Raw genomic sequence first — 26693 nt, forward strand, 5'->3', positions numbered from 1 at the left:
AGCCAGCCAGCCAGCCAGCCAGCCAACCAACCAACCAACCAGCCCCTTGCCTCTCTTCTTACGTTACAGCCAATCCAAGAGCACGGCCTACCAGCTTCTTCCTCCTTAGCCTTAACATTGTCCTGCCTATGAGTTTCCCATAGGGAACAAAGTGAGAATTAATTGGCTCTGACTGGCTCTGGCGCCATCTACTGTTGGTCTTCCTGCATTCTGCCCTATCAGTCCCAATGGGCAACAGCCACTACCGCACAAACCTACACTCAAGATTTATAGAACATGGAGGGGCACAATCCAGACCTTGTCCAGGAAAATCAAATTTAAGCCTAGGGAAATCAATTTTAAACACACATGAGCTGGGGTGTGCTCTGAGTTATCCTTTGTGGTGCACTACCATGCATAACGGGGGTGGGGGGAATACATTCAAAACACAACAGAGGTTATCGATATCGTTCAGGCAGGAAAACAAAGGGCAGGCACCCTTGCTATACTGTTTTAGATGCCTTGCTAAATGCTCCCTTTTTTATTTCGACAAGCCTTATCTGGATATAATTATATCCAGATATATAATTCAGTATTTGTTTTTAACTTCTGCTGGCTTTATTTGTGTAGCATTGATAATTATTTTATATTGTTATAAATAAATAAAATAAGAAATACTTGTTTTCATCACTTGTTTTATGTACATTGCTTATAGACTGATTTTTTTTTAATTAAACGGTATATCAATTCTTCTAAATAAATATTCATAAATCAAAGTATGGTTGTACTTCTGCTGGCTCATAAACTGAACTTAAGCGCAATGGAGAACAAAACCCTCCACATTTGTGGAGTGGAGTGTCTAGGAGTGCAATCCTATATCTTCTTTTAATGGGGAGTAAGCTCCGTTGAATTAAATGAGACCAGCATTGGGCTGTGGGGCTCCTTCTGTACTATACTTTTAAAGCAATATACCACTTTAAACAGTCATGGTTTCCCCCTCAAAAATCCTGGGAATGATGGTTTGTTGAGGATGCTGAGAGTTGTTAGGAGACCCTTAAGCTCCACCTTGGAGCTTGTTGTTCTCCCTTGAGCTCCTTGGAGAAAAGTTAGAATATAAATGTGATGATAAATGCAATAAACAAATTAAGGTGTTTGGTGTCAGGGATCTCAGTAGCACCGCACTTTGCGGTGTGCCCTGCCACCTTACAGGGAAATATATATATATATGACAGAAGGAGGCCCAGGGCTCAGGCCACCTCACAGGGCCGCCCCTAACAATGCTTGTAGCAGTCTCCCAGCACCACGAAAACACCTCCCTCTCGTTCCCTATCACTCATGGGCCACAGGTGTGCAGATGCAATGAGCAAGTATGGGACATGTATGAAGGAAAGGAAGGAAAAACAAACCATTAGAAGGGAGGCAAACCATTAGCATCAGTGGGCCCTGCCAAGGCATTTGGGCCCCAACAGCTACGTGAACAAGCCAGGTGCTGTCACCATCCCTGATGTGATTGAGTTTTGCTTTCTCCGGAGAGTGGCGGAGTTTAGTGCACAGTGATTGTAAAAATCTTATGTTTTCAGTTCATTGGCTCCCAAGCGTGCAGACACAACTCTTGCATGCTTGTTCAACCTCGGCCTTGATCCAAATGTCCTTTATCATCCCAGGAGTAGCATGCCTCACATTTAGATGGGTATATTAGCATGAACAAATGCATATCAATAATGAGAAACTAATAAAAATATATTGTTTTCTTGTTTTTACATGCAGGCTTTCTTTATGGGAAATGGTAGCATGTGACGCTCCCTTTAAAACATATGGACCTTTTAAAAGGGATTAACCATATGGGGGGAAGAGGGAGAGAAAGGCTGAAAAGAAGTTAACGAAGGAACATTGGCATAAATGCAAAGATGGAATGAAAGGTTGAAAGCCAAGGATAGCCAACGTGATGTTCTCCAGATGATGATGGACTACAGCTCCCATCATCCCTGAATATCCACCATGCTGGGCTGAGGCTGATAAGAACTGAAGTTCAGCAACTTCGAGAAGATACCACATTAGTAATCTTCATACTGGGGAGATTTGAGGCAGGGAGAGATTGTTTCAATAGGCGAAGAGGCAGGCCAGGAGAGCAACTTCTGGCCTGGCAAAAACACGACACATCAGTAAAACATGTTCTCTCTTGGCAGCAAAATGGACGGAAGGACACCTGATTGGTTGAGTCCCACACATGAGGAAAGAATCGTAAGTTGGTACAGGTTTCACTTTAAAAACAAGACGATCATTAAACGTTAGCAATACAGTAAAGGCACCACCCACGCTTATTTATCTTCAGTCCAAAGTAACATGAAACGGAGGAGAGGGAATCAGGGTAAGAAAAATTTGGAACTGGCTGAAGAGCAACTGGCTTTATTCATTGCCCATAGATAGGGCAGCTTAGACTGGGGTGAAGAATCCCCACCAACACCCTGCTTCTTCTGGCCCTACCCCCACCCCCTGAAAAGTCCTGAAAAATGTAAGACATAAAAGTGGGGGCTAAAATCATCTCTCGTGTGAGCTTTCCACTTCCTAGAAAGTCTCCATATGCTTGTCACTGTAACAGTCTTCACAGGTTTCGCGTGAGTCTTTTCTTATGTTTCGTATGTATATAGATATTTTTTGCTTGCTTGCTTCTTTAGTGACGGTACAAAAAGAAAAGGAAAGGAAACACTAAAACGTAAGGATTTCTACCCAGGCGTTTGCTCGTTGTTTCAGCTTCCCCTTCTTCTCCACAGATCTTAAAATTTGTACAAAAGAAAGCCCCGAACTTCACAATGTCCCTCCCACCCTGATGTATCGTTTTGCGTTGATGCCCATCTAGCCCAAGGCAGGGACGTTGCAGAAAAAGTTCTTAAGCTGATGGATGGTGTCTCTAGATTGTGCTACTTCTCATCATGGATTTGAATTTGGAGTAGAAAGAAAGAAAGAAAGAAAGAAAGAAAGAAAGAAAGAAAGGAAGGTCCAGTCCCAAGGGGTTGGTTTCCAGTGTAAAATACAAATGGAGTTCAAATAACCTTCGGTGTATATTGCTATATAGCGCTAACCCAATCTTCGGCTCATAGCTGGCTACCTTAACCAGGAACCGCCGCCTCCCCTCTACCAGGAATGTCCACCTCTCCTTGTTCCGAGCTTTTGATCTTATCTCTTCCAGTTGTGTTTGTGTTTTTCCCCCTTGTTTTTTTTTTAATTAAAAAAAAAAGAGTAAGAAGAAAGTTGGTCTCAAACAGTCACTTCTGTCTTGCTGTTGGTGATGAAGTATGGCTGTGTGGGTAAGTAATGCTGACTCCGCGTCGTGAGTGGATCACTCCCCACCGGATCACCTGCGAGGTTCCTCCCTTTGGTTGCATAGGCATGCCTTCGGAGGGACTGGTCGCTAGGGTCCCAGGTTTTGTACGCTAAAGGGTGCATGTGTGGCTTGGAGGCTTTCGACTTCTGCCCGTTGTGCTTCATGGTGCCGCCCTCGAGGATGTGTGGGCGGTCGTCCTCCATATGCACCGGGTGGAGGGGCAGGTTCCCCTTTGCGGCGAACTCCGAGAGATGGCGCCGTTTGGAGTAGAAGTCGTCATTGACCTTGTCAGCTGGTTAAAGAAAAAGGAAAGGGAAAGCAACATCAGCTAAGAGTCAGCGGGGAAAACCCAACAACCTTTGAAATACCATACTGGTCCGAATATAAGCCGCACCCACAAATAAGCCGCACCTTTAAAATTGAAGGGGTGGGGGAAAATACCCAAATATAAGCCGCTCCCTTATAATTCCGCAGGCACTCACACCCGTAAATGGCAAATGTAGAAGAAAACCCTACAGCGATATTGTAAAAGCCCATTTTTGCAAGGTCGCAAATTTCAGCCGTACTTTTCACGGTCAGAATTTTTTGGGGAGGGAAGTGCGGCTTATGTTTGGGCCAATACAGTAAAACAGGCAATCGACAGACGACACTGTATAAAAAGACTACGACATTGGTTAAAAATAAGATACGCTTCCAGATGGGAATAACACTGTCTTCATAAATAGCGCTTATCAAAATAAAAATACAGTGATCTTTCCTTTACAGAAAGGATGGGGAAACTGTGGTCTTCCGGATAGTGGTGGACTCCATTGCCCATCAGCCCTAACTGTCATGGCCAATAGTCAGGGATGCTGGGAGTTGTCATTCTACAAGATCTAGAAGGCCACAGGTTCGCTATCCTTGCCTTAAAGAGGTCTGTGAAATCTTAGCACAGCAGACATTGCTTTCTTTCACGGTGCTCCAACAATTCATACAGTCCTACACGTCTTCCTGGGACACTAATCTATTTAATGGTTGCTAGTTTTCTGGATTTTGTCCTGGCATTTGTTTCATTTTTTATTAGATTTTAAAACATAATGATTTTCAATATAATGAACAATTACATAGCCTTATTATGATTATTTATGATTTCACATATGTCATGGGTGATTTGTACACATGGATGGTTATTTGTAAACAAGGAGAAGACACAAAAGTGAAAGATTATATATCATAGCTGATACCTGACAGAAGGAAAACAACAGATAACCACATGATCTACTATAAAAAAGTGGGATGTATCCAGTGCTAGCCCTACTCAGAGTAGACTCTTTGAAGCTAATGGACATGATTAACTTAAGTTCATTAAATTCAATGAATCTGAGTGGGACTTAGATGAAGACTACCCTTAATTTCAATTTTCTACAGGTTCTGATGTTTATTACAGCCTTTGATGGCAGGTACTAAATTTCAATATTGTTTCTATAAGAAGTAAAAATATATATGAAGAAGAAGAGAAGAAGAGTTTGGATTTGATATCCCGCCTTTCACTCCCCTTCAGGAGTCTCAAAGCGGCTAACATTCTCCTTTCCCTTCCTCCCCCACAACAAACACTCTGTGAGGTGAGTGGGGCTGAGAGACTTCAAAGAAGTGTGACTGGCCCAAGGTCACCCAGCAGCTGCATGTGGAGGAGCGGAGACGCGAACCCGGTTCCCCAGATTACGAGACTCTTAACCACTACACCGCACTGGCTCTCAATATGCCATGCTTCATAAAAGTTGCTTGGTGTCCCTAGATCTCTTCACAAACCCACTTCATGCATTAGTATTTTGGCTATCACCTACAGATATTTGTGCATCATAAATCCAATTAGGTACAGATTTTTCAGTTCAGCTGCCAAAATAGGAAAGAGAAGTAAATATGAAAAATTAGAATCTTCCAAAAAGGTTATTTTTAATCTTGCTTCTCAACTAATAATAAAAAAACAGTATAATAATGTGGCTTTTATTGTTTTTTATATTTTACAATTCCCCTCTTGGGAAGGATCAACTGGAGAGGCAGATTATAGCTACAATATTAAGGTAAGCTTTTCTCCATGTATGCATGTTGTCAATTGTCCTGAGGTTCACCCGGATTTTTTAAAAAAAGATTTTTTAAAAATTCATTTTGGAGTTTAAAAATTGCATCATTGTGAAGGTTTTGTTTTGTGTGGCACCTGGAGATCATGTTTTATGAAGTAAATAGCTAATAACAGCAAATAAATAAATAAGCAAGTATTTACACAAACTCTGGATTGTAGGTATCATCTTCGAAAAGGCTCCCCCACCCTTAGTCATAGAGAGATGGGTTCTATGTGCCTAAGATCATAAGACAAAGCTGCTGGATCAAACCAGTGGCTTTTCTGGTCTAGCCTCCAGTTCTTACAGTGACTGGCCAGATGCTCGTGGAAAGCTTGACATGAGCACAACAGCAAGACTGGGGGGAAATCTTGCGAATCAGCAGCGTTTGGAATCTGAGTTGGACTCAAGAAATACGGCATTACTCTAAGAGGCCCCCTGCTGCAATATGTGTGGGGATCATCTAAAATATGGGTGGGAAATATATGACCCTTCAGATTTAGTTGGTTTCTTATTCCCATCACCTCTGAAGATGGAGCAGACTGGTTGGGACTAACGGAACTTGGATCGCAACAACAACTGGGGGACCACAGCATCCCCCACCCCAACCGAAGTTCTTTTCCCCTTGAGAATTAATGTATTTTCATTTGGAAAGATATGCATGTTCAGTCAATTAATCAAATAAACCCACTCTGGTTCCAGTTTGGGATATTTCTCATGTTTGGGATACTTAGCTGCAAAGACAGATTATACAATGATTGCAATGAAAAGATGTTTGCAGTTTCCAAATTGTTCTACATTCTTCTTGCAAAGACATGCCAGATCACACATTGTTCCCCATTCAAAAACAGCAGCTACAACAGACTGGGCTCTTTCACCTAGTTTGCTATTCGGAAAGCCAAAGTCCTTGGTTCTTATGAATGGGCCCTTTTCAAAGATCTGCCTATTGTGTTTCATTTCCCACTTTTGAAAGGGAGCCATTCTACTGAAAGAAGAATGGAATCGTTGACTACTAGGGACGCACAAATCTGTCAATTTCACTTTCAATCTTTCTTTCATTCTTCTGACCTGAAGTCCAGTTCACTCTGTTCCTACTTCAGTTTGTGGTTTTTAAAATAAAATTTAGAATGTATCAGCATTTTAAAGCGCAGCCTTTTCCCTAATACACACATTTTTTGTGTGTCGTTTTCCCTATACGTAGATACTTTTTTTGCAAGCAGCTTCCCCCAATATACTTTATTTTCATTTGAAATTTTCACTCACATAAATTTTTATGCACATCATTTATTGCATTGCAAATTTGGAGTTGTGCTAATTCAAACGATTGGCTTTCATATTGTTTCTGGATGTGCAGATTGGGTTGATTTGTATTAAAGTGCAAAAATGATCTGAATTCCTCCTCTACCTCTGACTGATTGTCATGCTGGTTATACAGAACCTCCAGCACTGGAGCCAGTATATTATGGATAGGGAACCTGTGACCTGCCAGATGTTCTTGGACTGCAACTCCCATCTCCCCTGAACATTGGCCATGCTGAACATATACAGAGCCCTGCTGGATCAGGCCAATGGTCCATCTAGTCCAGCATTCTGTTTTCGCAATATATGAAGTTTAGTATGGTTATGTCTGGGACGCGGGTGGCTCTGTGGGTTAAACCACAGAGCCTAGGACTTGCCAATCAGAAGGTCAGCGGTTCGAATCCCCGTGATGGGGTGAGCTCCCATTGCTTGGTCCCTGCTCCTGCCCACCTAGCAGTTTGAAAGCACGTCAAAGTGCAAGTAGATAAATAGGTACCGCTCCGGCGGGAAGGTGAACGGCGTTTCTGTGCGCTGCTCTGGTTCGCCAGAAGCGGCTTAGTCATGCTGGCCACATGACCCAGAAGCTGTACGCCGGCTCCCTCGGCCAGTAAAGCGAGATGAGCGCAGCAACCCCAGAGTCGGCCACGACTGGACCTAAAGGTCAGGGGTCCTTTACCTTTATGCTTATGTTTGGGAATTAATTTTGATGGAAAAGTTAACAGAAAGGGTACGTGAAAGAAAACAACATGGGAAACTACATAACTTTTACACAACGTGGTCCTCCTTTATTACATATGCATCAAAGAAAGAACATGCATTTAAACCACCTAAGACACACAGGAGCATGTGGAATGATATTTTTTAAACCAGCAACTGTAGAAATAATTTTTCATTTGATTATGTTACTAATGTAATTACCTGGACGTAGTTGGGGCTGGGTTTTTTTGGGGGGGGGCATAAGGGAAAACTGTATTTGATTGCTTGTATTTGATTATATGTTGTTCTTATAGTCAACTAATAATATATGTGTGTGTGTGTGTGTGTGTGTGTGTGTGTGTGTGTGTGTGTGATGGATAGGCTATGGTTCAGATTCTGAGAATGAATGGGTAACAATGGCACTTCCTGCTACGCTAAGGTATCATTTCTGGAAAGGGCTTGTAATTCAAATCATATAATGACTTGTGGGCTTGCAGACATGAGTTTAAAATGTAGCATGAGGAATCAGCTCTTAAAATACTGTCCATCTGCAGATAAGTAAGACTCCAGGAGTACTTAAGTGCTCCAAAATTCTCCAGTTGGGACTTTGCCCATGGTGAATTTCATGGGCAATTATTGCCATGTGAGTTGCTAGGCTTGCATCAAGGACATTAGGTGTTTAACAGCTGCGTGCTCAGAGTTTCTTTTTGGTGCCATAATATGTTCCCTTCCTTAAAGAGATGCTTTTCCTCCTCCAGGTGAATTTAAATTGCTTTTGAAGGAGCCCATGTTGTAAAATTACGCTCTACACGCCTTACCTGTCTCCATCTGTCTCCTTCTTAATTGGCGCCTGAGTGCTTTATATAACATGCAGGTGTAGTTAAAGGGATGTCTTCTCTTTTTAATTAAAACATGGAATGTAGATAATGGCCTGTTCCAATTTCCAAACAGGATCTGAGATCGCATCTTATAGGGCTCTTGTCAGCCTTCATTGCTGCCTCCTTTTGGAGATCTGGAACCTATCAGTGAGGCATTTTCCGTCTGCTAAAGCTTTTAAGTTTGGCCAAGCAACACAGACATGGGGGGTGGAACTGACCCCCAATATATATAACTTTAGCAAATGAAAAGGAGATGAGCTCTTTTCAAGGGAAGGCTAAGGAGCATTTCTGCATTCAAGGGCTGTAACCCCATACACCCTCCCAATATAATACCTTAGTTGTAGCCATTCTGATTTTTTTTTTTTTTTAATGATAGCGAAGAATATATATTGGTATAAGTAAATAAATCTCACTATGTCATTTCCATGAGTTTCTGAATTTTTAAGCGCACTTTCCCCATTAGAGTACACATTTCTTGGTTGGAAAACGGCAACTGCATAATTTGGAGAAGTGCAAATTTCAATGGTGAGCTCATACCTGCCAACTGCTGTGAAAATATTGGGATTGTCACAAAAACCCGTAAGCCATCACAGTTTCTCACTTTTTCATGCAGAGTCCCAAATTCCCAGAGGGCCTTTCCATCAGTACACCATTTCAACATGTTACTGGAAGTTCAGACCCATGCATCCCTCTAAATTCAGACCCATTTCCCCTCCCACTCAATATGGCACCACTTCCTGTTTCTCTGAAAACAAGATCCGGGTCACTTGAATGCCCCTGAGAAAGTTTTTCACTGTTTCCCTGCTACTCAGTTGATTGGTCTCCCATAAAGAAGTGGTGAGTGGGAAACTGAAGTGGGGGGGGCTGCTTGCAAGGCCACTGCTACGGCTGCGAGGGGCGCCGAGGGGTCATGGGCACTGAACCTGTGACTTTCTGTATGCAGATTATAGGCTCTGCCGCTGAACTACAATCCTCCCCCATTAGTCTTCCTGTTCACCACTGGGACAGTGAAACTGCATTACTAGTATTTTACGGATCTGCATTACAGTCATACCTCGGGTTACAGACGCTTCAGGTTGTGCATTTTTGGGTTGCGCACCACGCCGAACCCGGAAGTACCAGTCGGGTTACTTCCGGGTTTTGGTGCTTGCGCATGCGCAGATGCGCTAAATCATGCTTTGTGCATGCGCAGAAGCAACAATTCACAACCCGCACATGCGCAGATGCGGCGCTGTGGATTGTGAATGTGCCTCCCGCACGGATCATGTTCGCAACCCGAGCGTCCACTGTACTAGGATTTTATGGATTTTTGCATTTTAATTAATCATTTTAATGTCATGCTTACATTTATGTTTTTAGATTCTGTAGTACCTTCAAGAGCCTATTTGGGCTCAGTTCTAGAAGTACATAGGGCAAAAAATGACAAAAAGTGTTCAGCACGTTAACCCAAAAAAACAGCTTTTTTATTTTTTGGCAAGAGATAAAATCAGGACCTTGGTCAGGCAGCTCCTCAGGGGGTGGAAATTGCCTTCTGATAGAAGAAATGTAGGGATTTCTTTTCTGATTAAAAGCGGGGGAAGGGTACTCTGTCTTTTGTGCCATGTTTTGAAAGAGTTTTATTACCATATCTCCCATAAATGATTTAGCACTGCAAGCGTCATTAGAGTACTTTGTTTTCCACCCCCATTAACGTTGCAGCTAATTAAATCAAAAGAGGTTTTCCTGGAGTGGCACGGAACCAGTAGCAGGAAACTGGCGAATTGGGAGAACAGAATCACTTAGTTTGGGTGGAAAAACAGGGGCTGGGGATGGAAAATGCTCCATAAAGACACAGGGAGGAATTCAATGTCACACTTTTCTGATTGTTCTGTCAGCATTTCTGCTTCCCAGACAGAACAATCCACCCCACCTCTACCCCATATGCTGTTCTAGGGGTTCTCCCAACTCTCCAGATTGGATTTGGTGGGATCCCCTGTGCTGGTTTTTCCTATTGTGCTGGTTTATCTGGGTCAGTACTTGGTGCTAAGGTAGGCACAATGCTAATTACTGATCTCCTGCACCATACTTTTGGCCTTTGCCTGGGGGGTCGGGGGTCTAAATGGGAAGAGTGGATTTTGGACAATCTACTGAGACTAGACTGGGAGTGGTATCATTGTGCTTAAGACGTTCCCACTGATGTTTTGTGCTATGATCACTCTGCTACAATTTTTCAAAGGACTGCTGCTTTATCTTGGCTTCTTCACAATTTTCATAAAAGGTAAAGGAGACCCTTGACCATTAGGTCCAGTCGTGGCCAACTCTGGGGTTGCGGTGCTCATCTCGCTTTATTGGCCGAGGGAGCCGGCGTACAGCTTCCGGGTCATGTGGCCAGCATGACTAAGCCGCTTCTGGCGAACCAGAGCAGCACACGGAAACGCTGTTTGCCTTCCCGCCGGAGCAGTCCCTATTTATCTACTTGCACTTTGACGTACTTCCGAACTGCTAGGTTGGCAGGAGCAGGGACTGAGCAATGGGAGCTCACCCCATCGTGGGGATTCGAACCGCCGACCTTCTGATCGGCAAGTCCTAAGCTCTGTGGCTTAACCACAGCGCAACCCACGTCCCTGCAATTTTTATATTTTTCACAGATACTTAGATATGTGTGGGGCCTCCTGGGATTTCATTTTATTCTTTAAAGAAGCTGTGTGTATGCATATGGGAGTGCTCTGAGTTTGATGGAAACAATAGTACAGAGGGAAGGTGTGTTTCACCCCCCCCCACACACCATCCCTCCAACTTCAGTGGCCCCACACCCTGTCTGCAATTAGCTGCTCTTGTTTCCTTACTCAATCTCCCACCTTTCTTCCAAGTTGTGTAATACAACATACCTGGTTCTTCTCCCACAATTTTCTCTTCACAAAACTCCTGTGAGGTAGGTTTGGCCAATTGGCCCAACATCACCTAATGAGCTTCGTGCCTGAGTGGGAATTTGAACCTGGGTCTCTCCAGCCTTCATCCAACTCTCTAACATGAGGCTTCAGAGCCAGTTTCCAGGAACGAAAATACTCTAGCTGAAGGTGTGGTCTCTCAGCATGTCCAAGCCAAGCATGCTGAGACAGAGCCCTCTTCTCTTCTACTAGGAATGACTAGATTCCCTCCACACACACCCCATCTCACTCCTTCACAGTTCTCCTGGTATACTGGAGAGAACGTATAGAATTTATTCTGAAATACGGACCTGCACTTTCTGGTTTATTTGCATCTTTACACTGTGATGCCAATGGGCAAGTACACATTGATAAAATACCTATTTGCCAGAAGGAAACCTTGATATGATTATACGCATGATTGAATTGAGACTTTTGCAGTGTTCAATGCATGCAGGTGGATGACTTCAAAACATGTTTTTATACCTCCTCCGAAAGGGGGGATTGCATAATTTGGGTATCTGCCCAAAGTAATGCATTACATTATGAATGAAGTGGAGGACTACATCCTTGCCTGCTGCAGGATTTCCCCTCTCTGAAACCATCTGAGTTGAACTTACGGATGGGAGAGAAATTCAACTCAGTTTGAATTTAAAGATGAACCTGACAGAGAATATGCAAACTGAAACGCAGCCAGCCTTCTCTGACTTTTACCATGCACTATGAAGGAAAGTGTGAAGAAATGCATATACTAGGGTACTGTGCACATAAATATGCAGACATTAGTGAAAATGACATACAAAACAGCATTACATTTGTCCATATATATTTTATAGTTTTCCAATGAGACAGGAGAAATTGCTTCGCAAAAATGTGTATACATCAGGGGAAATGGCATACAAAACATTGCCTATTAGAAGAAATTCACACTAAAACGTGGATGAAATTGCATGAGGACTTCTAAAAGGGGGAAAAATCATAAACTAATGCAGAAATGTGGAACACTGAACAGTATGGGAAACACATGGAAGAATATTACTATCATGACCTCCAACAGGTCATCTTTTTGGTGCCTTTTGTAGAGTTTATTTAGAGGCCTGAAACGACTTAATCAGACTCCTTGTCTAATTAACTGGCTATAGAAATGTATTATGTCATGAATAAGAGCTGTGCACTTCTGTAAAGACCACAGCATGAGTACAGTAATAGGGGCGGTGAGCTTCCCTTAAGGCAATCAAATGTGACACTGGACAGCAGTTAGGTTTCTTGGGTGATAGAGATTAGCACAGGACCGCTGACCTATCTCCCTCGACTATTAGCCAGTCCTTTGACGTCACCCATTGGCTTTGCAGTCAGGACAGTGGAAAGTGTGCTGTTTTCATTCTAAGACATTAGAAACGATACATAAAGCCAAGTAGAGCCCTTGCTTAGTGGAGGTCCCAACACAGACCTTAAGAGAGAGGAGATAACTTGACTATCAGGACTTTGGTAATGTTGCTAAGGAGAAGATTTCCCAGCAACTCCAAAGGCTGTAAAAGATCTGCTTTCCCATGTTTTCTGCTACATACTTATCAATCACATAAAGCCTCTTAAAGTGCCTGCTTGTTTGCCAGCCAGATTCCCAAAGAACACCTTGCCCCCTTAGTAAGGCATGGGTTTAAGGATGGGAAAATGAGAAATTTGCCTCTCCCAACCCAGACCTCTAGAGAGTTATGAGAAACTGTACCTATAGCATTGCCCACATGGATGTCACCGAATCCCTGCAGTTGGTGGATCTGGGGAGGGTCCCTAGCTGAGTTGGAAGCACATGCTTTCCTTGCTTATGGTCCCAGGTTCAGTCCGTGAAAAAGACTTGGTTTGACAGATCTGAACAGCCATCTCCTGTGAGAATTCTCAACCAAATTCTCTGGTGCAATATAAGGTGGTTCCTACCTCATCCCAATATCCTGAAGCTGAGGCTCCAATACTTTGGCCACCTCATGAGAAGAGAAGACTCCCTAGAAAAGACCCTGATGTTGGGAAAGACGGAGGGCAGAAGGAGAAGGGGATGACAGAGGAAGAGATGGTTGGACAGTGTTCTCGAAGCTACCAGCATGAGTTTGACCAAACTGCGGGAGGCAGTGGAAGACAGGAGTGCCTGGCGTGCTCTGGTCCATGAGGTCATGAAGCATCAGACACAACTAAACAACAACAAGAACAAGAACCTCATCCCATGATGGCTGGGTCAGAACTTTAAGCGTCTCTCTCTCTCTCTCTCTCTCTCTCTCTCTCTCTCTCTCTCTCTCTCTCTCTCTCCTACTCCAGGCATTATAAACATCACAGCTTGAGCTCCTCTTTCCCCAATTTCATTTTTTTTTGCTGCACATGAATTGATTTCAAAGCTGCCTCAATACAGTGGATGCCTGAGTTTACCTGGGGATGAATGTACAGCTGAAAGGCAACCGTCACTGCATGCCTCCAAACCCCATTTTCAACCGGTAATGCCGTGTGCAGCTGTGACGTGTCAACCTCAAAAGACAATGGTGTTCAAAGCTAGCCTTGCCAATCCAATTTTCCACCTCTTTTCTTAAAAAAAAAAGGTTTTGGGTTTTTTTGTTCTTTTTTTAAGGCATCTATCTCAAACACAAACAGCAAAAAAGCACACTGTCAAAACCCATCAAAGCTGCCAATATCCCTATATGGCACATATTTTATGCTTTCCGAATTGTCATTGTCACCAGGGTGGGGATGGGGGGGAGAGAACTCAACTGACAATGGCTGAACATTCACTGATTGTAAGAGAATTGTCAAGGCTTATGCCGGCACATTTACAGTAATACTATGTGTACATCCCCAGGCACCAGGGCAGCGTGCTTCTACAATGTGCTTGGGAGCAACATTGGAGCTGGTGGAAACAACAACAAAGACAGACTATAGGTTTATTTGGACCTGTAAGTCTCCCCCTTTTTGAAATAAAGGGAAAAGAAGAGGGATGCATCTATCAAGAAGGGAGTGAGTTCCAGAAACTCCCACCCCCTCATTTGGGCATCATTAGAATGGAGGTGGATCCGGGACACGGGTGGCGCTGTGGGTTAAACCACAGAGCCTAGGACTTGCCAATCATAAGGTTGGTGGTTTGAATCCCCGCGACAGGGTGAGCTCCCGTTGCTTGGTCCCTTCTCCTGCCAACCTAGCAGTTCAAAAGCACGTCAAAGTGCAAGTAGATAAATAGGTACCGCTCCAGCGGGAAGGTAAATGGCGTTTCCGTGCGCCGCTCTGGTTCGTCAGAAGCGGCTTAGTCATGACCCGGAAGTTGTATGCCGGCTCCCTCAGCCAGTAAAGCGAGATGAGCGCCACAACCCCAGAGTCGTCCGCGACTGGACCTAATGGTCAGGGGTCTCTTTACCTTTACTTTACTGGAATGGAGGTGGAGGGCCTATCATTTGATAGAGTAAGGGAGAAACTCCTGGCATGGAATGCTGCGAGGTGAGGAATGATGCTGTGGATTTGGGTAGGCAAGCGATGTATGCTATGTGGCCTGCCCATCACCCTTACTCCAGGCTATTCTGTTGCGCTTGAGGGTGCTCTCCTATTGCTGGTGCAATAAGAGTAAATGGTTGTCAGTAGGGCTTGGCTAAACACTGTGAGATACCGATGGATCCTGCTCTTGTGATTCACTGCCCCCTGCAGGAGGCAAGGGAGTCCTGAGCTAGCAGAGTTAACAGGGCCTGCAGGAATCAAGAGAAGCATGGGCTGCTTCAAGGTTTTTCCCACATTGAGATTTTTGCATAGTACACACACACATCATTATTTGCGATATGTTGCCAGGTCAAAAATTATGAAACCAATATCACGATGCAGACTTAAAACTGGCTCTGGATTGATTGGTCAGTGTGAAAAGCTCCCTGCCCCAGCACCATTGGGGTGTGTGGTTTGTTTTTTTGGGGGGTGAATAGTTGTGAAAGAGTGAAAAGGCTTTTTCTTTCCACCCTCCCCCCAGAAAACATTGCCATGAAATTAAGCATTGTGAAGATGCACCTAGACTTTGTTCTCATTAGTGATGTGGCGAATCATCAAAACAGTCCACACCAGGTAGCTGAGCTTGGATGCAATAAACTATGGTTGAGTCAAAATGACTCACCATTTTCTCAGAGCATTTTCTATAGTGTCAAAATATAAAGACCCCCCTCCCATTCTGACACTCCTTGTGAAGATGTTTCCCAGTTTACATTGTCCACTCTCATTCATTCTTTCTCAAATAAGTTTATTTGCCCTCAAGTGATCTCATCCCATAGTGGTGGTGTTCTGTTCACCACATGATCTCTCATCCACTGGGAACATTGTGCAATTTGGATTAAGACCGTCTCTTTCGTTGTAAACCACTCTGAGGTCTACGGGTGAAGGGTGGTATACAAATTTAATAAATGATGATAGTAGTAATAATTTACCATCAGTAACTGTGAAACCTGAATGACACACAAAGTTGTGATATACTGTCCCATTCACAATTTAATCCTTGATTGACTGGGATGACTCACATAACTAATCCAGAAGTGGTATCTTCATTTTCATTTGATTTATCAACAGTGGTGTCATCCCATTGCCAAATCTGATTGGTTGCACAGTGTTTTGACAGTATTCTAGGTATTACATGATTCCTGATTGGTTGGAATGCATAGCTAACTAATCCAGAAAGGCGAAAGCAACTTTAATGGGGATGGTGGCACTCAATGAGAGAGTGGAAATTTTTCTTCTTCTTCCATGAAATATTTATATCACTCTCCCTCCTATTTCAGCAATAAAAGAAAAGGAAGTAAAACATATTTGGTGGAACCCAACAACAAACCCACAACATCACAAGCTAACTGATACCTCTCATATGATGCCTGTAGCATCGTTGGGATCAGCATGCAACGATTTCTCAGCATTTCAGAAACGAGGTGTGCACTTTACCTCTCACCATTAAAATGGTGAAGATGGGAAGTGTCTAGATTGGTGGCTTAAGGAAAGGCTTAAGGATAATGAATCCAGCGAGATCCTAAAATCTTTCAAAGGCGTTTGATGCTTCAGTGTATTAGTGTAACCAAATTAGCTTGATCCCACGTTGATCCTGGCGATTATCTCCTTGTTTGCTGCAGTTATCTGAATTCCTTGAGAGGTATCACATCGCCATGTCTCCCTCTCCCCTCTAGTATGGACTGATATGCCTGTACTATCCCAGCCTTGTCAATCATTCAGTCATTAGGAACCCCGAGGAACTGACTTTTCCTTTTTCTTTTTTCTTAAGGAAAGGGCTTTACTAGCACTGTGCTGCTTTTATTATCTGCATGTTAATAGATTTTTTTATATTGTATTAGAGTTTAATTGCTATTTAAATAAAGTAATTTACTTTAAAAAAACTATTATCTTTTATATGTTTTTAGCTTTTTGTATTTTATCTGTGTTGTTTTAATTGGTGGAAGCCACCTTGAATCCTGGTCTGGGAAATGCATACACACATACACCTGTACACAGGGTGCAAGAGGAGGGTTCCCCAGCCATGCCACAGATTGAATTTCCTGCAGCCATGCCTCCTGCCAGCGCTGATTGGACAGCGGGGTCCAGCACAACACCAGTGACGTGGCCCGGACAGCAACAAGGGTGGGCGTCAATCTCCACTCCCCGCTGAACCACTGCAGGGGAGCCAAAGCCTGGCCGCAATGCCACCCACCAGAAAAGGTGATCGGACTTCCCAGCGTTTCTGGGAAAGAGAGATTCACTGTTAAGCCACTCTAGACACTGTAGCTCTGTGAGGGGAATAAGGGTCTCCTCATAACTCTCAGACACAACCTTGATGGCAGAAAGTGAGGAGGAATTAAAGAACCTTTTAATGAGGGTGAAAGAGGAGAGCGCAAAATATCGTCTGAAGCTCAACATAAAAAAAAACGAAGATCATGGCCACTGGTCCCATCACCTCCTGGCAAATAGAAGGGGAAGAAATGGAGGCAGTGAGAGATTTTACTTTCTTGGGCTCCATGATCACTGCAGATGGTGACAGCAGCCACGAAATTAAAAGACGCCTGCTTCTTGGGAGAAAAGCAATGACAAACCTAGACAGCATCTTGAGAAGTAGAGACATCACCTTGCCAACAAAGGTCCGTATAGTTAAAGCCATGGTTTTCCCAGTAGTGATGTATGGAAGTGAGAGCTGGACCATAAAGAAGGCTGATCGCCGAAGAATTAATGCTTTTGAATTATGGTGCTAGAGGAGACTCTGGAGAGTCCCATGGACTGCAAGAAGATCAAACGCATACATTCTTAAGGAAATCAGCCCTGAGTGCTCACTGGAAGGACAGGTCGTGAAGCTGAGGCTCCAGTACTTTGGCCACCTTATGAGAAGAGAGGACTTCCTGGAGAAGACACTGATGCTGGGAAAGATGGAGGGCACAAGGAGAAGGGGGCGACAGAGGACGAGATGGTTGGATAGTGTTTTCGAGGTTACCAGCATGAGTTTGACCAAACTGCGGGAGGTAGTGGAGGACAGAGGTGCCTGGCGTGCTCTGGTCCAGGGGGTCACGAAGAGTCGGACACGACTAAACGACTAAACAACAACAACAACAACAACAACATAACTCTCAGAACCCATAACAAACTATGTTTCCCAGGATTCCTTGGGAGAAGCCCTGGCAGTTTAAAGTGGTATGCTGCTGCTTTAAATGTATAGTGCATTTATACATTTATATACTTTAATAAGTACTATTTTATATTTCTACCAGCATTCAGTTCTCCATATAACACCACAGGACTTGTTTCCCTTACTAAATTTTCTTTTTTTTTGTTTCTGCAGAAGTGGAACTCTCTCTCTCTGACTGAAAAGCATGTTGTCTCAGTGACAGCCGACGTTGTCTTAATGGATCTCGTCGGCAGCACAAGGACAGTTCCTTAATGTGCAGTTTTGTCACATCAGTGGTGAAATTTCACTAAGTGCTAAATATGTGGTTTCAGGTTTCTATTCTGCAGGCGACAAAAAAGGTCCATTGAAATCATCATGCCCATTGTGTGCGAGCTTTTCTTCTCCTTAATAGTGGCGACAGCTGAAAAGCCTAAATGGTGAAAAATAGTGGGTTTTGTCTTCCTGTGGGAATGGGAACAAGGTCACAGGCGTTCCAGTTCACAGTAAACATAGGTTTGGGTCAGATGGCAATAGCAAAAGCCTCCTAGGAGACTTAGCTTAGTGAGAATCAAGTACAGTCATACCTCATGTTACATTTGCTTCATGTTACATTCTTTCAGGATACGTCCCGCGGCGACCCAGAAGTACCGGAAAGGGTAACTTCCGGGTTTCGTTGTTGGCGCATGTGCAGAAATGCTAAATCGCTCTTCACGCATGCGCACAAGTGCCAAATCGTGCCACACACCTGCACAGATACAGCGCTTCAGGTTGTGCTCTTTTCATGTTGTGAACGGGCCTCTGGAACGGATCCCATTCGCAATCAGAGGTACCACTGATTAATGTTAATGTTAAATAATGTTAATGTTAAATAAATTACTTCTGGTAAATGAGCCATCATAGCCGCTAGAGGGCCATGAAAGTTTGTGTCCCAGGGCAAGTCTGGACCCAGCCCCTCAACTCCTCTTGTTTCTCCCTCCTTGCATAACTCTGGATACCATTTTGCCCCTTAATATCACTGGAACCTTCCAAGGGAAAGATGCTGGGATGTTCTTGGACTGAATGTTCTTGAGGGCTGAAATAAATTTCCAAATCTCTGCAAATGAGGGCTCTTGTACTATGTTGCTTGGATCTGTTGGGTCCCAGAGCTCATTTCACACGACATTTCAGTCAACGCTGCTCTGAAGCAAAAAAAGTCAGGCGATGTTCTCCACACAAAAACCCTCCCCAATATTAGCTGTGCGATAAAATCAGCTACGGAATATGTTTTTTCCTAGAATGTAAGAGAGCAATACAGAGAAGCTGTACACTTTATTCTGAACATAAAGCATAAGTTTCCTTGCTGTCAAACTAAGAGCTTTTTTTCCCTTGACACAGAGTACTCTCTGTACTGAATATATTACTTTTAATACTCACTGTAGCTTTTCCTTCCTCCCTAAGAGTAGTTTGCTGATTTGACTACCAAAGAAGAACTGATAGAATACTTTGCCTTAAAAAAAACCCCAAACCGTGCAAGATACATTTACACCTAGGGATTGATGACTCAATCTGTTCCCATCTTGGGTCAGTTTTGCATGTGTTCATTCATATGTCTGTTCCTTCCACATTATTCTGCTGCTTTATTTTCAAAATCAGTATGAAAACTGAAACTAAATCCTGATAGAGGTGTTATGTGTCGCAACTTTCTCAAGCCCAGGAGGTGGGGAAATGGTCTGTCCTGTGCAGGCCCATGACTTGGTGGTGCTCCTGGACTCAATAATGTCCCTGGAGTCTGAAAGCCCTAAACGGCCTCGGGCCTGTACCTGAAGGAGTGTTTCCACCCCCATCATTCAGTCCAAGGCTTTTCTGGTGGTTCTCTCACTGCAAAAAGTGAAGTTACAGGGAACCAGGTAGAGGGTCTTCTTGGCAGTGGCGTCCACCCTGTGAAATGCCCTCCCAGCAAATGTCAAGGAAGCAAAGAACTACACAACTTTTAGAAGACATATGAAGGCAGCCCTGTATAAGGAAGTTTTTAATGTTTGATTATGTTTTATATGTATTGGCAGCTGCCCAGAGTGGCTGGGGCAACCCAGTCAGATGAGCAGGGTATAAATAAAATAGTAATAGCAACAACAACAACAACAACAACAACAACAACAACAACAACAATGTGGATGACACCCAGTGACTAGGAGTCCATTTTTCCAGCTCTAGCTGGCTGGCGAGTTACAGCCCCTTTTGGGCAGAAATGACCACTTTATTCCATGTTCTGGTAATGTCTCCGTTAACAAATGCTAATTAAAAAAGCACCAAGCTTCTCAAAATAACAACCACTCATTTCTCCTGCCCACAAAAAAACCATACTCAGATTTGTTTGGAGGTGTGGCTTTGAAGAAAACAGCTCTGAGCATGCTCAGAACAGCTCCTGGGTCTACCCAAATGATAGTTAACGCTATCTTAGTTAACGCTAAATGCCTTAGCCAGATTGAGATAATGATAACAGGAGGGAAAGGAAAACTACACAAGCAGGACAAATAGTAGCTCTGTTAAACAAAACAGAAGAATGTGGGGTTTTTTTCTGCCTGGAGGCAGATGAGTGGGACCTCCTGGCTAAAGAAATACTTTTGGATTGAGATTGGCTGAGTGGTGCAGAGGGATGATTGGCCAGAGAATAGGTGATTGTTGTATCCAGGACTGTCTCTACGTTAAAATGGATTTTGGAAGGATTTGTGGGACAGAAAAGAGTATACTACACACACACACACACACACACACACACGGCATTTCACTTGATAGGGTTGAGCCCTTTTTGTCCTAAAGGACCAGCCTCCAGAGCTTAGAAATCCTGATGGGCGCCATGTTGGCAACCTTTGCATAAATTGACCAATGTCTCATACACCTAGACCTGTGCACAATGAAGGACATTTGTGGCTTTAGCCAATAGAACTCAAGCTCAACCAGAGATGGGTTACTCACCCCTCTTGAGAGTGTCTCTCCCATTGTATCTGTTCTGCTAACATCTTTCTGTCATGTAAGTAAAGGTGGTTGTCAGATCAGCTAGCCACAAGTCTGACAAACAGATTATCTTTAACCTTTAAATCTTCTTTAAGTTTAAACCTGTCACTCAGCCTCTTGGGTTATCCATATTCATGGCTTTAAGATGCATTCCTGAGACATCTTTGCTCAGAATGAGCCATTAAAACTTTGAAGATCCTCCAAATCCATTTCTAATTCCATTTTCCTTTCCTCTGATGTGTAAGATTCTTTATTATCAGTAGTGTAAAGTAAACGTTGTATTTGAGTCTGAGTAGGGAGTGCAGAAGTAATTCCCTGCTTGCTCTGAAATGTGTTGAGCCTTAAGTTATGCGTATGCCATACATTTAAAGCACTTTGATACCACTTTAAAGAGCAGTTGCTTTCCTCAAAGAATTCTGGGAGCTGTAGTTAGTAAAGGAGCAGTAATTAGTAGTCTCCTATTCTTTTCCTAGAGCTATACTTCTCAGAGTGGTTTAACAGTCATTTCCTCTTCACAAGAATCTGCATGAACCCAGTCCTTGATGGATCATCTTCCCCCACCAGGAACTAAGGCTGCCTCTCCCAGAAGTGATCCTATGTGGAACATTACTGCCATGTAGACTTAGAGTGCCCAAGTCCCAACGGGATTCTGGGATTTCTTGGGGGATCTGTTTCATTTCCATGACAGGAAAAAACCATTCCATACTGGGGGTTTTCCAGTCCACCCAGAAGAAATCTTTAATTAAGTTGCCCACATTGGAAATTATGTTGATGTCTAGAACGTGGGGATATCAAATGAAGATGAATGTTGGAAGCTTCAGTGCAGACAAGAGAAAGTCTGTTTTCATATACTTGTAGCAGCAAATGCCAAACTTTAACTAGGCACTGGATGAAGATGTACCTTTTTTGTCTATCCTGAAGCTTCCAGTAACTATTGGTTAATCAAGACATGTTCAGAGCCCCTCTCCTTAATGCCACTGTTTAATAACTGTTTGCAAAGCTTTACTCTATTTGCAAACTTGTCTTTCTACTCCTTTCACAATTACTGACAATTGATAGTAAATTGGGGGGATGGGACAGTAAGTCTGGCTGTGCTTGCCAAATTCTTTAGGACCGCTTGACAAGCAAAAAAGTGAGATGGATGAAGTGCAGTAATTTTAAGTGTGCCATAACTTGGCATGGAATCTGTTTTGATGAGGGCAGTTCCTCCAAGTGGGCTGTAGCTCAGTGGTAGAGCATCTACCTTGCATTCAGAAGCTCCTGGGTTCAATCCCCTGTCAGTGTTTGTAAAAAAACAACAACAAAGGTTCTGACCTCCCTTTGTCGCCTCAGCCTGGTCCTCGGACCCTTGTCGGCATAAAAGAGTCCACAAGAAAAGTATCCTTGCAGAGTACTTTCTGCTTTTATTCTTAAAAGTCTTTCTACAAAAGCGACTGACCAACTGTACACACATCAACACTACCAGCTTTCACTAACCAACCAACCAACCAACCAACCAACCCAACACCAAACTAACATTTCTCACTCTATGTATACAACCCGGTGCAGGCCGCTGACTCATGCTGACACAGCTTTTTAAGCATTAAAGAAACAGCGGCCAATTTTTAGCCGTGACATCCTCAGCATCAGAATGTCCCCTGTCTGAAACCCTGGAGAGCTGCTCAAAGTTTGTGGAGGCAATACTGAGCTAAGCAGGCCAATGGTCTAACTTGGTACAAGGCAGCTTTCTGTGTTCCTATGGAGAGGCCCACAACTGACCTTTGCAATATAACAGCTAAGACCAATCTAGTTCCTTGTAGAATCACATAATTGTCAAGTTGGAAGGGATCCCAAGGGCCATCTGGTCCAACTCCTTGCAATACAGGGATCACAGCTAAAGAACCCCAGAGAGAGGGCCACCCAACCTCTGTTTAAGAACCTTCAAGGAAGGAGAGTCTGCCACCTTCTGAGGGAGTCCGTTCCACTATTGGACAGCTCTCACCATCAGAAAGTTCTCCCTAGTGTTTAGTTGGAATCTCCTTTCTTATAATTGGGATCAGCAATGTGAGATCAGGTGGCTGGGCTAGCTGGGTCTTTGGCCTGATCCAGCAGAGCTCTTGTTATGCTCTGATAGAGGTGGATGTTTCCTTTCTGCTTCTCACTTGGGTGGGAGAGATCCAGGGCCCAGGGTGGTGAATCAAAGGGAAAAACCTAGCTGAGCATTATGTGTAAACCTGAAGATACCTGAAGATACATGAAATCATTAAATGTATCATCCTCTGGATGTGACAAACGATGCATTAATCTGTACTTTGCAGCCTGCTTTTTCGGCATTAAACCTGGAGAGATATCCCTAAGGCTAAGACTCCCTTGATCTATTTCCCCTCCTCCTACAGGCATTTCTGGAAGCTGAAAGTTCAATATTTTACTGCTGTCTGACACAGAGATTTGGAGGAGGGAAGGTGGAAAGTACCACTCTGCTATTAGGTTTGCAGTCCCTGGCTGAGTATTTTCAAGGAAACGTAAGTCTCTTTTTACAAGTCTAGCAGCGTTGATGGAAACACGGTCAGAATATATTAGCCCTGCGCTGCTTCGACTTCCCCATTTTTCAAAACAACATCAGACAGCATTATCTGTCCTGGAGCCATGCTTGGATATTTCCTTTTTATTTACAAGAAAAGAGCACCATTTCTTGGGGGGTATCTTGTCTTCCATTCCATTATTTCCACTGCTCACTCTGTGTATACACACATCTTAGCCAAACTTCCACAGGCAGGAAGCAAGTAGCTTGCCTGGAATTCAGGACCACATTCCAGGAGAAATATCGAGAGGAAAAAGAACTGCAGCAACGTTTTTGTACTTCTTACAGATATGCATCTGCCTCCCCCAAATTCACAAAGCAAATTTATATGAAATCTGCATCTTCTAATGGCCATTGATAGAGTACTGCATTAGTTTCTGGTCTTCCTCCTTTTCCTTGACCCTCTTGAAAGCTCTTTTGGTTTGTTCTCTAAAAAGAAGGCATTTCTGTGTGCTGTTTTTGTGATCTGGCCAATCAAAGGTTGTATAGCCAGCATATTATAGTACCATGTAGCAGGTTGATGGAACTTTCTTTCATATGTGGTGGACCTGTAATAGGGTTGTGATAGGGTTGTGTCCAGGGTGAAAATCTGAACACCAATGTTGTTGATTGCCATTTCTGATCTATTTTGAACTATTATTTATGAAAAACAGCACTGCCCACATTCCTTGTCATACCTCTGGATTTTCTTAGACATCTTGCCAATTTTTGCCTGAACACTGCTTTCAACCACAGTATTCTGGGTATGTCCAAGAAATTCTGGGTGTATGGCAACCCTAACTTGTAAGAAAGTGAGGGTTTTGGGGGACATGACATATGACAAGGTAAAAAGGATGTTTAAAGTGATTATACCAAAACAACCGGAAGCCTTTCTCTTAGGGATTATAGGGACAGAAGTTCCAAAAAAGACGATTAAGTCATTTATGTAAATAACAACAGCAGCCAGGATTCTCTACACCCAAAAATGGAAGGAAGAAGTAGTTCCCTCCAAAGAAGAATGGATAAGTGAGGTTGTGGACTATGCAGAATTGGCAAAGTTAACAGCCAAAATAAGAGAATCTAACGATGATTGCTTTGTGGAAGAATGGAAGTCCTTTTCGATTTAAGTAAATATTATAGTATGATGAACTCGCAAGCAGGACTTGAAATATGAGCAACAGAAGGAAATAAAGAATACAGTAGGGATGTATTGGTATAAGAGATGGGAGATATTGTGCAGCAAAGGGGGAGAAATTAAAACACCATGGAAAATGGGGTGGGATGTCGGAAAAAGACAAATTTATTATGTATTGAAGTATATATGTCAATTTTTTTTGAAAACTTTATAAAATTTATTAAAGCAAAAGGTATTATAGGTAAAGGTAAAGGGACCCCTGACCATTAGGTCCAGTCATGGCCAACTCTGGGGTTGCGGCACTCATCTCGCTTTATTGGCTGAGGGAGCCAGCATACATCTTCTGGGTCATGTAGCCAGCATGACTAAGCCGCTTCTGGCGAACCAGAGCAGCACACGGAAACGCCGTTTACCTTCCCACCTTTTATCTACTTGCACTTTGACGTGCTTTCGAACTGCTAGGTTGGCAGGAGCAGGGACCGAGCAACGGGAGCTCACCCCGTCACGGGGATTCGAACCGCCGACCTTCTGATCGGCAAGTCCTAGGCTCTGTGGTTTAACCCACAGCACCACCCACGTCCCTAAATTATAGTACCACATAAACCATCAGATTTCCTTAGATGGTGACATCACAAAACTGTATCAGCAGAGTCAAAAGGATTACTGCTCTTCCTCTGAATGGCAGAAGATTTTTACTCCAATTTGCAGCCCCTCAAACTATCGTCCAAACTAGAGGAAAAACTTTTTTTTTAAATGAGATCATCTTCTCCCCCACCTCATTTAAGGTCAGGGTTATTCTAATGGCTGCAAGTAAAGCTTGACCTGTTTATGCAATCCAAGTTTTGAACTAATTCCACAGAGTCCCTGAGATAGTCCTCTTTCTAGCCAGCTGTGATGAACAAGTCCAGGTACGTTACCTCTGCTCTTGTCATTGGCGCATGAGTGAGCAGTGACCATTTAAGCATGGGAGTAAAAAAACATGCTTGATGAATCGAAAAAGAGAGAGAATAATTTATGCAGAAAAACCACTTTCAGCACTTTTCTACATGAATAATAAAGTGCTGGAGAAATCCCCCAAGAGACCACAACCGTGTCGGTAATAAGGAAAAGTCTGAAAGCAGAGTTTGGGCACATGTGTCTGAAAACTTTCCCTTAACACTATTGGCCGAAGCAGCCAATATACTAGGGCTGTACGCATTGGCTCTGTGTGTACCACAAATTGTGAGCCAGGGTGGTGGAGAGGGAACCGGGGGGCATCGTGGTTACAGTTGTTGGGCCAGGACCTGGGAGACCAGGGATCAAATTCTCACTTGGCCATGAAGCTCAGTGGGTGACCTTGGGCCAACCACTATCTCTCAGCCTAAACCACCTAACAGGGTTGTTGTGGGGATTAAATGTGGAGGGAGAGAGCCATGGAGCCACTGAGCCTTGAGGTCAATGGAGTAAGGTAAAGGTACCCCTGCCCGTATGGGCCAGTCGTGTCCGACTCTAGGGTTGTGCGCCCATCTCACTTAAGAGGCCGGGGGCCAGCGCTGTCCGAAGACACTTCCGGGTCACGTGGCCAGCATGACAAGCTGCATCTGGCGAGCCAACGCAGCACACAAAAACGCTGTTTACCTTCCCGCTAGTAAGCAGTCCCTATTTATCTACTTGCACCCGGGGGTGCTTTCGAACTGCTAGGTTGGCAGGTGCTGGGACCGAGCAGCGGGAGCACACCCCGCCGCGGGGATTTGAACCGCTGACCTGACGATCGGCAAGTCCTAGGCGCTGAGGTTTTACCCACAGTGCCACCCGCGTCAAAGGTGGCATATAAAAGCAATACAGTGGTACCTCGGGATACATACACTTCAGGTTACAGACGCTTCAGGTTACAGACTCCGCTAACCCAGACTCCGCTAACCTCAGGTTACAGACCGTTACAGACTCTGCTAACCTCGGGTTAAGAACTTTGCTTCAGGATGAGAACAGAAATAGTGCTCCGGCGGCGCAGCAGCAGAGGGAGGCCCCACTAGCTAAAGTGGTAGCTCAGGTTAAGAACAGTTTCAGGTTAAGAACGGACCTCCGGAATGAATTAAGTACTTAATTTTATTTTCAATCCTAAAACAAGCTCAACAACTTTGGTCGGCTCTCACTTCATCAAATCTGTCCCTCTTTGAAAAAAGTTTGGGCACCCCTGCAGTAGAGCAACAAGACTTTGACCCCTGCTCCTCCTCCTCTTGCA

General features: G+C 43.7%; 1 protein-coding gene across 1 annotated transcript in view; it reads right to left on the minus strand.

Annotated features, from left to right (window-relative positions):
- Positions 1-558: 558 nt before the first annotated feature.
- SHISA9 (shisa family member 9) overlaps positions 559-26693 on the minus strand; it is a 240703-nt gene continuing 214568 nt past the window's right edge. The window contains exon 4 of the mRNA XM_028706721.2: positions 559-3593. Coding sequence (XP_028562554.2) covers positions 3235-3593 — 359 coding nt within the window. The 3' untranslated portion in view covers positions 559-3234. The remainder of the gene's footprint in view (positions 3594-26693) is intronic.

The sequence above is a fragment of the Podarcis muralis genome, chromosome 14, assembly GCF_964188315.1.
Source record: "Podarcis muralis chromosome 14, rPodMur119.hap1.1, whole genome shotgun sequence".
Lineage (NCBI taxonomy): Eukaryota > Metazoa > Chordata > Lepidosauria > Squamata > Lacertidae > Podarcis > Podarcis muralis.